At 47.6% G+C, this 13,800-nt stretch overlaps 1 protein-coding gene across 1 annotated transcript in view; it reads left to right on the top strand.

The window, feature by feature from the left end:
* The window catches only part of EHD2 (EH domain containing 2), a 37,048-nt gene that overhangs the window by 10,024 nt on the left and 13,224 nt on the right, over nt 1–13,800 (top strand). Inside the window, exon 3 of the mRNA XM_087971201.1 lies at nt 13,319–13,731. Within this exon, the coding sequence (XP_087827327.1) occupies nt 13,319–13,731 (413 nt within the window). The remainder of the gene's footprint in view (nt 1–13,318; nt 13,732–13,800) is intronic.

Below are 13,800 nucleotides of genomic sequence, written 5' to 3'. Positions count from 1 at the left end.
CTTCTTAGGCAGGAAACCCTATCCCATTTCAGAGAAATGGTTGTCCAATCTCTTCTTAAAAACTTCCCGTGTTGGAGAATTCACAACTTCTGGAGGTAATTTCTCCTTAGTTTCGGGTTGCTTTTCTCCTTGCTTAATTTCCATCCGTTGCTTCTTGTCCTTCCTTCTAGTGCTTTGGAGCAGGGGTCTCCAACCTTGGCAACTTTAAGACTAGTGGACTTCAACTCCCAGAGTTCCTCAGCCAGCAAAGCTGGCTGAGGAACTCTGGGAGTTGAAGTCCACAAGTCTTAAAGTTGCCAAGGTTGGAGACCCCTGCTTTGGAGAATAGCTTAACTCCCTCTTCTTTGGGGCAGCCCTTCAAATATTGGAAGACCACCATCATGTCACCCCCTAGTTCTTCTTTTCATCAAACCGGACATACCCAATTCCTGCAATGGTTTGCCACGTGTTGTAACCTCCAGTCCCCTAATCATCTCCCTTGCAACTTCTTTGCGCTCTTTCTAGACAGACCTTAAGGTTACCTTTGTGTCTCATTTTCACCTGTGCTTGTTCCACTTCCATCCATCCCATTCCCTCTGCTCCAACCGTTGTTGAGCCAAGATGCCACCTGCCTTCCCAAAACTGGCCGCATCCACTGGGAACCATAGCTTAACAAACCTAAAAGACCCAAAGGTGATTTTTTTTTTTTGTTCCAAGAGGCATCTGGACTTTCTGATTAATTTTTTCCTTTGAAGCTGTTTTGCTTCTCCTCCAAGAAGCTTCTCCAGCTCAGAAAAATAAAAATAAAAAAACCCCAGAAAGTCCATTAGTTGCCTCTTGAAAAAAAAAAGCACCTTTGGGAGAACCATAACCTGGATGACTGGAGAACCTGTCTATAAATCCAAAAGACAGCCAGTTGGAACAAGCTGGTATATCTATTAGCGTTTCTTTCCATCCTCCTCCGGCCATCTAGCAGCTTCCTCAAGGCGCAAGGATAAAGGTGGAAGGCTGCCAAAGGACATGGTTTGTGGGAACAGGCTGTGGAAACGCACACGTTCCCCGGAGACGAGGCCAGCCTCAGGGCTGGGTGCTCCCTCCCAGCTTGGTGCACTTCTCACGGCGTTTTTTGTTGCGCCCCGTCTGCAGCAAGCTAGCTTGGAAGAAAAAGTGGGGTGTGGTCCCATCACCTTCAAACACGACTATTTCCATGTCTGCCCTAATTAGAATTTCTCCCATTTCGAAGTAAATTTCTGGATCACTGACCACTGTTGTTGTTTTCTTTTCTTTTCTGCTGTTCTAAGCAAATAACCAAGGAGGAGCACTTTGCACCCCTGAAATTCAAAAAAAGAAAACAGGTTATAAGCTGCCAGGGGTTGCGAAGGTCTTTCGGTCAATCAATCAGAATAGAGTTGGAAGGGACCTTGGAGGTCTTGCAGTCCAACCCACCGCTCAGGCAGGAGACTTTATACCAGGGGTCGCCAACCTTTTGGACCTCAGGGACCACCAAACTCATAATTTTAGATCCCAGGGACCACTAATCGGTTCTGTGGGCGTGACCTAATTTGTGGGTGTGGCTTGGTGGTCATGTGACTGGCTGAGCATGGCTCTTATGTAAATATTATCAATATTTATACAAATATTGATTTTTTTTATTTAAAAAGAGCAACTTTTACCCAAAATCAGGCAAAGCAGGCAGGCAGATTGAGTTGCTCATAGAATCACAGATTCATTCAGAGATCTACCATTCTGCAATCTGCTACCTGAGTCTGTCACATAAAATTTGCTTGCAAGCAAACCCATAAAATTTGCTAACAAGTAAACTCACAAAATAAACTCACAACACACCATGTATGTAAATATTGATTTTTTTTTTTATAAAAAAAGAGCAACTTTTACCCAAAATCAGGCAAAGCAGGCAGGCAGATTGAGTTGCTCACAGAATCACAGATTCATTCAGAGATCTATCTATCTGCCATTGGCTAGCTCAGTCTGTCACATAAAATTTGCTTGCAAGCAAACTCACAAAATTAACTCACAACACACCATGCATGTAAATATTGAATTTTTTTTTATAAAAAAGAGCAACTTTTACCCAAAATCAGGCAAAGCAGGCAGATTGGGTTGCTCACAGAATCATTCAGTGATCTATCTATCTGCCATTGGCTAGCTCAGTCTCTCAAATTTGCTTGCTGTGAGTCTGCACTGAATTTGCTTGCAAGCAAACCTTCAGTCCTAAGGGAGGTTTGGCTGTGCTTAAAAGCAGAGCTGAAGATCTAAAGACTAGCTAGAAAGCAAGAAATCCAACCATTTCCTGCTTCCTAGCTAATCTAAATCTTCCAGCACAGCAGAACAGATGATGGTCAGAAAAAGGAAAAATAGCAATTTAGCAGGCAAGTTTGCCCAGTAAGGAGCGAGTGGGCAGGGAGGGTTTCTGCGGGCCATGTGGGCTGAGCAGCCTTGTGTTTCTGCGCTGCCTGGAGTAATTGCTTTGTGGGGATGCTCTGGGGGTGAGATTTCTCTGCGGCCCACCAAAATTTTCTCACGGCCCGCCAGTTGGTGACCGCTGCTTTATACCATTTCAGACAAAATGGCTGTCCATTTCTTCTTAAAAACCTCCAGTGATAGAGCATCTACAACTTCTGGAGGCAAGTTGTTCCACTGGTTCATTGTTCTTACTCTTAGGAAGTTTCTCCATAGAATAGAATAATAGAACTGAATAGAATTAGAATTGGAATTGGAATTAGAATGATTAGAATTAGAATGATTAAAATTATTAGAATTAGAATTATTAGAATTAGAATGATTAGAATTAGAATTATGATCAGAATTATTAGAAGAGTTGGAAGGGACCTTGGAGGTCTTCTAGTCTAACCCCCTGCTAAGGCAGAAGACCCTATCCCATTTCCTTAACTCCAGGTTGCTCCTCTCCTTGGTTAGTTTCCATCCGATGTTTCTTGTCTTGCGTTTCTGTAAGGAGATTCCAGGGAAGAAGCTGTCCTGGACCACGAAGCCAACAGGTTCCACCCTGTTTCCCCCATGCGGACAAAATGGGATATATTGACCTTCCCTCGGATGTTCACATTCCTCTACTCTCCCCTCCCCTTGGAACCCCAAGTTCCCTCTCTCGGAGGGTTGGGTTGGAGTGTTCCTCTCCGGCCTCTTCCCTCTCCTAGGAAGCCCCGTAGAGACGCTTATCTCCAGATTTCAGGCTAAAAGTATGCTGAGAATCTGGACGTGGCCCCACCCCGGGCTGCAGAGGCAGGGAAGGACAGCTCGCTGGTCAATTTTGGTCTTGTTTATCGCGACCGCTTGCCAGGAATTTGCATCCTCATGGACGAGAGTTTCCCCTTGCTTTCTTGGCAAGAGGCACACGTCCACTCTGGTATTTAAAGAGCAGCTTCCTCCGTCAAGCAGGCCAGTGGTGCGTTTCAAATATTTTTACCACCGGTTCGGTGGGCGTAGCTTGGTGGGCACGCTTTGTGTGCGCGCGTGCACGATTTGCACGCACGCACACGCCAAACGTGCACTGCGCACTTTGCAGAGGCTTTCCGACTCGCCTCCTGCAATCTTGGACTCTCCCGGTCGCTTCAGCAGCTGCCGGGAGTGGCAATCGGATGTCCCACGCAAAGCAGTTGCGCTTCAAAAGCAGGGGGATAAAAGCGAGCATGGGAGCCCCGAGCTTAGTATGGGGTGGGCCCAACAGCAGAGCATGGCGCGAGTGCAATGTACGACCTGCTGAGCTGCCCAGACAGCTGTGCAGCTCTGCGTGCAAGTGCGCAGCGGTGGGAAAAGCCCTTTTTTCCTGCTTTTTGAACTGCAGCTGTGTCGCGCAAAGCAGCTGCGGTTGAAAAAGTCAAAAATAAAGGTCAGGTAAGAACCTGGGCAGGTGGGTGGGCCAAAACAGCAGCAGACATAGAACTGGTTCTATGTCTGCTGTTCTTCAGAGCTACCGGTTCTACAAAGGTGGACAGAACTGGTAGAATCCCACCCCTGTACTGAGGGCTCCTGACCGGTGCATTATCATTTTTTTAAATAAAAATGCCACGCCCACCAAGCCACAGAGCCAGTAGTAAAAAAAATTTGAATCCCACCACTATCTCCAACCTTGGCACCTTTAAGACTCGTGGACTTCAACTCCCAGAATTCCTCAGCCGGCGAAGCTGGGAGTTGAAGTCCACAAGCCTTAAAGGTGCCAAGGTTGGAGACCCCCTGCTCCATGGGAAAACGCAGGCCTGGTGCCCTGCCAGCTCCGTGCCAGGAGAATGTCTCGTACGTGCCAAAAGCAGAGGAGGAAGAGGTTGTTCTCAGGGCAAGACGCCTGATGCATCGCTGCAAAGCTCGTTACTAGGAAACGAGTGTGGGCGAGGCATGGTCCCATGCTCAGGGCTTGACTAAATAAAACTAAAGAAATAAATAAATAAAGGGGCGTCCCGCCTGACTCCCTGATATCTGATTCTGCCCTTTTATTAACTTCCCCAAAATTATACACTCACCAGGAGACGGTGAGTTCTAGTTCTGCGTTGGGCATGAAAGCCAGTTGGGCAAGTCACACACTCTCAGCCCAATCCAAGCTTACAGGTTGTTGTGAGAAAAATAGGAGGAAGGAGTATTTTGTACATTCGCCACCTTGAGTTACTTATGATAAAGATGGGATAGCTTGTCCTGAATTTGACTTGGTAAAAATATCTCTGTGTGTCTCGGTCTCTGTCTGTCTGTCTGTCTGTCTCTCGTTCTCTCTCTGTCTCTCTGTGCCTGTGTCTGTGTCTATCTCTCCCTCTGTCTCTCCCTCTGTCTCTCTTTCTCTCTCTCTCTCTCTCTCCCTCTCCTCTCCCTCTTCCACTCTTCTCTCTCTCTCTCTCTCTTCTCTCCCTCTGTCTCTCCCTCTGTCTCTTTCTCTCTCTTCCCTCCCTCCCTCTCCCTTCCTCTCTTCTCTCTTTTCTGTTTCTTCTTCTCTCTCCTCCCTCCCCTCCCCCCTCTGTCCACTTTCTTCCTCTCTCTTCCACTCTTCCTCTCTCTCTCTCTCCCTCTCTCCTCTCTTCCTCTCTCTCTCTCTTGCACTCCCTCTCCCTCCCTCTCCTCTCTCTCTTCCACTCTTCCTCTCTCTCTCTGTCTCTCTCTGTCTCTCTCTGTCTGTCTCTCTCTCTGTCTCTCCCTCTCTCTCTTTCTTCCTCTCTCTCTCTCTCTCTTCCTCTCTCTCTCTCTCTCTCTCTCTCTCTGTCTCTCCCTCTCCCCTCTGTCTCTTTCTTCCTCTCTCTCTCTCTCTCCCTCCCTCTCCCTCCCTCTCCCTCTCTCTCTTCCACTCTTCCTCTCTCTCTCTCTCTCTCTCTCTCCTCTCTCTCTCTCTCTCTCTCTCTCTCCTCTCCTCTCCCTCTCTCTTCCACTCTTCCTCTCTCTTGCTCTCTCTCTCCCTCCCTCTCTCCTCTCTTCCTCTCTCTCTTCCTCTCTCTCTCTTTTTCCTGTAACTCAGTGGTATTTTTACTGTACGATTTCACTGAGCTGCACCCTCTGTGGTCTGTAGAACAGGATGAACCCCTCCCTCCTCACCTACCCACATATTCGTCCCCCACTATGGATTGCAACGTTATTGTCTACCAAGGAAGCACAAAAGGCCTGCCACAGGTTTGCCAGCCTGGGCCTGCCTGCCAACTGCCCTATTTATTGGCTCCTTCACCTGTACGGTTAGGGACCCAGGCATGGGCTTCCTAAGAACGAGAACGAATCCCTTTTTACGAGTCGATACATGCCAGATCCACCTCTTGCCCGCCCATTCCCCTGAAGCCTTGCCGTCTGTCAAAGGTATTTGGATCCTCGCGTGCACAGAAAACCTCCCCGTACGCCTCAAAATGCCATCTGAGGACACGCTATCGGCATGTGAACAGCCGTATGTTCAGCCCAAATTCAACAGGTAAAACCTGAGAGATGCAGAGAGTTTTCTATTTGCAAAGGAATTCATCACTGGGCACCTCTCCTAAATGAGGCGAGATCTGTTTCACCTTTTGTTTCACGTCCATTAATCTTCTGTCTTTCCCAACCTTGTTCTGGTTATCACCTGAACGCTCCCTGCACCCTGGAACCTGACTTGCTTATCTTATGGGGCATCCAGTGTGTCCTTCCCAAATCAAACAGGAAATCTAGAATTTCAAAATAGTTCCATCAGTTGAGAGAACAGGAGAACAGGCCCATACGGGAAAAATAAACAGCACCCCAATAATGCTGCTTGATCAAGACAAATAAAATTACAATGCATTAGTCGAGTGGGGAAGGCACCTGGTTAGAAAGCAGAAGACAGTGAGTTCTAGTTCCACCTTAGGCATAGAAACTGACTGGGTGACTTTGGGCCAATCACCAGCAGACTGGGAGTTCTAGTCCCTCCTTAGACATGGAAGCTGAATGGATAACTTTGGGCCAATCACCAGGAGACTGGGAGTTCTAGTCCCTCCTTAGGCATGGAAGCTGAATGGATAACTTTGGGCCAATCACTAGGAGACTGGGAGTTCTAGTCCCTTCTTAGGCATGGAAGCTGAATGGATAACTTTGGGCCAATCACCAGGAGACTGGGAGTTCTAGTCCCTCCTTAGACATGGAAGCTGAATGGATAACTTTGGGCCAATCACCAGGAGACTGGGAGTTCTAGTCCCGCCTTAGGCATGGAAGCTGACTGGGTAACTTTGGGCCAATCACCAGGAGACTGGGAGTTCTAGTCCCTCCTTAGGCAGGGAAGCTGAATGGATAACTTTGGGCCAATCACCAGGAGACTGGGAGTTCTAGTCCCTCTTTAGACATGGAAGCTGACTGGGTGACTTTGGGCCAATCACCAGGAGACTGGGAGTTCTAGTCCCTCCTTAGACATGGAAGCTGACTGGGTGACTTTGGGCCAATCACTAGGAGACTGGGAGTTCTAATCCCTCCTTAGGCATGGAAGCTGACTGGGTGACTTTGGGCCAATCACTAGGAGACTGGGAGTTCTAGTCCCTCCTTAGGCATGGAAGCTGAATGGATGACTTTGGGCCAATCACCAGGAGACTGGGAGTTCTAGTCCCTCCTTAGGCATGGAAGCTGAATGGATAACTTTGGGCCAATCACTAGGAGACTGGGAGTTCTAGTCCCTCAGGCATGGAAGCTGAATGGATAACTTTGGGCCAATCACCAGGAGACTGGGAGTTCTAGTCCCTCCTTAGGCATGGAAGCTGACTGGGTGACTTTGGGCCAATCACTAGGAGACTGGGAGTTCTAGTCCCTCCTTAGGCATGGAAGCTGAATGGATAACTTTGGGCCAATCACCAGGAGACTGGGAGTTCTAGTCCCTCCTTAGGCATGGAAGCTGAATGGATAACTTTGGGCCAATCACCAGGAGACTGGGAGTTCTAGTCCCTCCTTAGGCATGGAAGCTGACTGGGTGACTTTGGGCCAATCACTAGGAGACTGGGAGTTCTAGTCCCTCCTTAGGCATGGAAGCTGAATGGGTAACTTTGGGCCAATCACTAGGAGACTGGGAGTTCTAGTCCCTCCTTAGGCATGGAAGCTGAATGGATAACTTTGGGCCAATCACCAGGAGACTGGGAGTTCTAGTCCCTCCTTAGGCATGGAAGCTGACTGGGTAACTTTGGGCCAATCACTAGGAGACTGGGAGTTCTAGTCCCTCCTTAGACATGGAAGCTGAATGGATAACTTTGGCCCAATCACCAGGAGACTGGGAGTTCTAGTCCCTCCTTAGACATGGAAGCTGACTGGGTGACTTTGGGCCAATCACTAGGAGACTGGGAGTTCTAGTCCCTCCTTAGGCATGGAAGCTGACTGGGTGACTTTGGGCCAATCACTAGGAGACTGGGAGTTCTAGTCCCTCCTTAGGCATGGAAGCTGACTGGGTGACTTTGGGCCAATCACCAGGAGACTGGGAGTTCTAGTCCCTCCTTAGACATGGAAGCTGAATGGATAACTTTGGGCCAATCACCAGGAGACTGGGAGTTCTAGTCCCTCCTTAGGCATGGAAGCTGAATGGATAACTTTGGGCCAATCACCAGGAGACTGGGAGTTCTAGTCCTGCCTTAGGCATGGAAGCCAGCTGGGTGACTTTGACCCAGTCATTCTTACACACATTAGTGACGTTGTGCCCAAATTTCAACAGGGGAGACATTGAAGCACAAATGTCAGCGTTGCAGAAATCAAAAGAAATCTGTCTGGCTGAGCTCAGCCATTTCTTAATAGTTGGCTTTGTCGTTTTTTGTTTTAATTTAACCTCTGTCTTTTATAAACCAGCTGCGTCCTATTATAAACTTTTGTAACTGTTTTCAGTCAGTCCTAATGTGCTTGGCAAGTCTCTGTTGATAAATTTTTGCACAAAGTTATATACTGTTACGTACAATTACTGTGTGTCCTAGTTTTCTTTTTTCATCCCTCAATATTTTTATCTTGTGGGAAGGGTCCAAACCTTCGAGTTTTTTTTCTTTTTCTTTAAGACTAAATATTTTTCCTTGGCAAGTTTCCGTCCCATCCATTTAGAAGCCTTAAAGGCGGCTGTCAACTTACAAGGGTTCATTTAGTGACCCAAGTTACAACAGCACTGAAAAAAAGCGAATTAGGACCCCTTTTTCACGCTTATGACATTGCAGCTCGTCGCGTGATCAAAATTCAAATGTTTGGCGACTGACTTGTATTTACGATGGTCGCAGTGGTCATGCAGGGGTCCTGGGATCTCCTTTTGCGACCTGCTGACAAGGGAATTTTGCAGGAAAGCCACAACTGCAGTGATTCACTTAGCAACGGTGGCAAAGAAGGTCGTAACATGGGGCAAAACTCACTTAACAACTGCTTCACTCAGGAATGTTGTGCTCCTTTGTGGTCACAAGTCAAGGACGATCTGTATTTGCCCCTCCTCCTCTTCCTATTATACGAGTGAAGAAAAAGTAAAAAAAAAAAAAAACCCACATTTTCCAGCATACAATTACTTTCCAGCTATCCTTCCTCGGTTTCCCCCCCAGGCCAAATCTTCCTGCTTCGTGCAGCTTGGAACTGTCTGGAGTCCAAAACTTTCTGCCCCCCAGAGGACTGGCATTGGGAGCGGGTCAGCCCCCCCCACCGCAGTGTGAGCTCTTGGGGGGGGGGCTGGCCACAATGCGAATACTGCAGCCAAACCAGGTTTCCTTTGGAACCTTGCCATGGTGCAAGGAATGTTAAAACAATAAATATCCTCGCATTCCTGCCTACCTAGAGATCCTGCCATTTTTTAAAAGTCGAAAGGAAACGCCACGGCTGACGACAAAGCCTGAGTGGCTGTGCTCTCCGTTTCCTGCAGTGGAGACTCCTGAATCCAGAAATGTTCATTTGCTAAAAGAGCAGCTCCTTCTTTCCTTCTTGGAAACTCTGATTTTCATCCTTAGGCTCCCCTTTCCTCCCCTCGAAGTTCCAACAGCATGAGTCAGCTTGGATTTTATCTTTTGAGTAGTGAGGAGAGAACAAACAACACACTGCACACACACCCAGAGGTGCCAACCTCTCAATCAATCAATCAATCAATCAATCGGAATAGAGCTGGAAGGGACCTTGGAGGTCTTCTAGTCCAGCCCCCTGCTCAAGCAGGAGACCTTATACAATTGGAGACAAGTGGCTGTCCAGTCTCCTCTTAAAAACCTCCAGGGATAAAGCCCCTACAACTTCTGGTGGCCAGCAGTTCCACTGGTTCATTGTCCTCCCTATTAGGCAGTTTCTCCTTAATTCAAGGTTGCTTCTCTCCTTGATCCGTTTCCATCCGTTGCTTCTTGTCCTGCCCTCAGGGGCTTTGGAGAATAGCTTGACTCCCTCTTCTTTGGGGCAGCCCCTCAAACACTGGAATTACCTATTATCTAGTATACTATTATCAGGTCCCCTGTAGTCCTACTTTTCTCCAGACTAGCCAAACCCAAATCCTGCCACCGTTCCTCAACATTTGCTAGACCAATACTCGAATACAGTTCATCAGTCTGGAACCCTCATTACGTATCTGATATTAACACAATTGAGAAAGTCCAGAAATATTTCACAAGAAGAGTTCTCCACTCTTCTACTCGCTGTAGAATACCTTATGCCACCAGACTTGAAATTCTAGAACTAGAAAACCTTGAATTACGCTGCCTTCGGTCTGATTTAAGCATGGTATATAAAATCATACATTGCAATGTCCTACCTGTCAATGAATACTTCAGCTTCAACCATAACAACACAAGAGCACACAATAGATACAAACTCAAAGTAAACCGCACCAAACTTGATTGCAGGAAATACGACTTCAGCAATAGAGTGGTCAATGTCTGGAATACTCCACCTGACTCTGTGGTTTCTTCCCCAAACCCCAAAAACTTTAACCTTAGACTGTCTACTATTGACCTCACCCCTTTCCTAAGAGGCCTGTAGGGGGCGTGCATAAGCGCACCAACGTGCCTACCGTCCCTGTCCTATTGTTTCTCTTATTCTTCTTTTATTTTTCTTATATGTACCCATTTCATGTATTCACAACTATGTATACACTTGTACTTATTATCCTGTAAACAATTGGCAAATCAAATAAATAAATAAAATAATAAATAAATATGTTTCAGTCTCCAGGCCTTTAATCATCCTAGTTGCTCTTCTCTGCGCTTTTTTTTCCAAAAGTCTCAACATCTATTTTGTAACGTGGTGACCAAACCTGGTTGCAAAATATTCCAGATCTGGCCTTACGAAAGATGTATCAAGTTTAAAAAGACTTTATCAAAACGTATAAAGTCACTTTTTTTTTCCTCCTTCATTCCAAGTTGCTTCTCTCCTTGATTAGTTTCCATCCATGGTTTTTTTTTTTTGTCCTGCTTTCTTTGGTGCTTTGGAGAATCATTTGACCCCTTCTTCTTTGTGGCAGCCCCCTCAAACACTGGAAGACTGCTATCGTGTCACCCCCTCTAGTCCTTCTTTTCTCTAGATTGGCCATACTTTTCTTAAAAACCTCCAGGGTTGGAACACCCACCATTTCTGGAACCAACCCGTCCCACCAATCGATTGTCCCCCCCCCCGGTTAGGAAGTTTCCTGCTTCATTCCAGAGATCTCAATCTTGCAAGGGGAAGAATCCAGGTTTTTCCAGCTGAAGCCAAACACATGCCAATGATTTACGGGACCTTTCTCGACCTCCGCTTCCCTTCCAGGCTCGAGAATCCTTTTGGTGGACTGAGATAAGGCTGCTGCCCGGCCAACCCCTTCCAACCCCCCTCAGCCTCTTATTGAGATCTCCCATCTTTATGAGTTTTTCTTTAATCGGTCAGAACAATGAGGCTCTTGGCTCAAACTTTCCTCTGGAAGGAGTCGGCTTCCTTTTTTGGTGCTGTGAAGCAGGCCCTCTGAACTTCGGCTGCCAAGAGGCAGGCAAGGCTGGTGGCTCGGCTCCAGCAGCGGAGGGAGGGAAGGAGGCCAGGCCCACATCCATGGAAAATCTGCTTCATGGGACAGGAAGGGGGTATCCATCCAGGTTGGTGCGAGGGGGGAAGGAACTGTACCAGAACACGTCTTGCTGGATGTTTCCTTCCCCCCCACACACACACTTTTGCTCTGTCTAAACAAAAGTTGGCTCTGGGTTTTTTAAAACAGACGCCGAGGAACGTGTGTGTTGGCTCCATCAAGTTGAGCTAACATCTTGATTCCTCTTTTGCTCGGGGCTGGTTAACTCTTCAGGCTCACCTGAGTGGTGCAAAGCGGGGGGTATGTGTGGAGCCCAGAGAGGGAAGGATATACGACAGGGGTCCCCAAACTTGGCAACTTTAAGACTTGTGGACTTCAATCTACACATACACAACAATACGTTAACAGCATGGCATCGATATATCATATATTTTAGTATAGCATAGTATATTGAAATTTAAAAAAAAAAAACGTGGGGAAAAAAAGAAAGACTTGTGGACTTCAGCTCCCAGAATCCCCCAGCCAGCATCTTTTAAGACTTGTGGACTTCAGCTCCCAGAATCCCCCAGCCAGGCTGCTTTGATATGGGGGGGGGGGGCTTCAACTAGAATCCCCCAGCCAGCCTGCTTTAAGAAGCGTGCACTTCAACTCCCAGAGTTCTTCAGCTAGCTTGAAGACCATCAACAATTCATTGCCCTCCTCTTCCTCCTCCTCTTCCTCTTCCTCCCCTCCCCAAACCTCTTTCCCTTCTAGACTGAAGATGTTGCCCAGTTGGGTAATAAAACATCTGCAAGAAAACCACCAAGCTGAGGGGCCGTCGAAGAGCCCACTGATGGCTATAACCTGAGCCAGATCAACAAGCTTTTCAGATCAGGGGTCTCCAACCTTGGACACTTTTAAGATCTTCATGGACTTCAACTCCCAGAAAAGCTGGCTGGAGAATTCTGGGAGTTGAAGTCCCACAAGTCTTAAAGTTGCCAAGTTTGGAGACTTCTGGTATATGACATCCCCTATCTCCAATCCACCCCACGGTCCTTTCCACACTTCCACAAGAAGGCGTCGCACGCCCTTTTCTCTCTTTTTTGTTTTTCACTTTTTTATTCGTCTTTTTTTTCAATCTTCTGACCACGTGCCCCGTTTTGGCTCCCAGGGAAATGCAGGGAGGCTTACTAGGCCCCAAAAGCTGTGTGCGCGCGCGCACTCACATTTTCTGCAAACCAGCGGTGGGATTATTTGAAACCCACCTGTCAACTCATAAAACATTCCTGTGCCTGTTTTAACAGTTGCCATGAAAAAAAAGGGGGGGGTGGGAGGAAATCTGGAAGAGCAGTTTGAAAGCGAAAGTACATTCCAACTCTTCTCTTTAAAAGATTGTAACTAAACTACCGGAGTATCTGCCCGTGAATATATTTAATATATTAAATATATTAATATATTAAATATATAAATATATTTAATTGGAGAATGTGATTGATGACACCCAGCCCATGATTTATGACACACCCAGAGGGGAGGGGGAAAATGGGGTCATGGGGGACTGTAAATGACGTAGGCCAGAGTTGGCTTCATACAGGGCAGGGCCAGTAGGTCGCCTCTAATGAATCCTTTGAAGTTTTTTTGAAGTTTGGCTCGAGAATCATGATTTAATTAGGGCGATTGCCAGAATCCTGACACCGCCACTGCTTCTGAAGCCTAGTGCTCTACAGCAGAGGCCTCCACCCCTGCCCACTTTATGTCTTACGGACCTGGAATGGGAGGAATTCTGGGAGTTGAAGTCCACAAGTCTTCAAGTTGGCCAAGATGGGAGACCTCTCCAATAGAGCGCACAAGGCTTTGGGAGATGGGGGGAAAAAAGTGGGGGGGATTAAAAAACGAGTTTGTGCTTTGAACGGGTGTAGGAAACGACCCTCTTATTCCGCAAGGCTCTTCTTTCCTCCGCAGGCTACGACTTCCCGGCCGTGCTCCAGTGGTTTGCCGAGCGTGTGGACCTCATCATCCTGCTCTTTGACGCCCACAAGCTGGAGATCTCGGACGAGTTCTCCGAGGCCATCCGGGCCCTCAAGGGCAACGAGGACAAGATCCGGGTGGTCCTGAACAAGGCCGACATGGTGGAGACACAGCAGCTGATGCGGGTCTACGGCGCCCTGATGTGGTCGCTGGGCAAAGTGTTCAACACCCCCGAAGTGCTGCGTGTCTACATCGGGTCCTTCTGGTCGGAGCCCCTGATGATCTCTGACAACCGACGGCTCTTTGAGCTGGAGGAGCAGGACTTGTTCACGGACATCCAGAACCTGCCCCGGAATTCTGCCCTGAGGAAGCTCAATGACCTGGTCAAGAGAGCCCGATTGGTCAGGGTAAGTGGGCGAGAAGCGGAAAGGAGGAAGGGAAAAGGCAGGGAGAAGCTGAAGGAAGGAAGGGAAAAA

Source organism: Notechis scutatus, chromosome 8 (genome assembly GCF_049901735.1).
Source record: "Notechis scutatus isolate UNSWTSFEM ecotype Mainland chromosome 8, rNotScu1.2, whole genome shotgun sequence".
NCBI classification, from domain to species: Eukaryota; Metazoa; Chordata; class Lepidosauria; order Squamata; family Elapidae; genus Notechis; species Notechis scutatus.
This window is presented reverse-complemented; position numbering and strand designations above follow the sequence as displayed.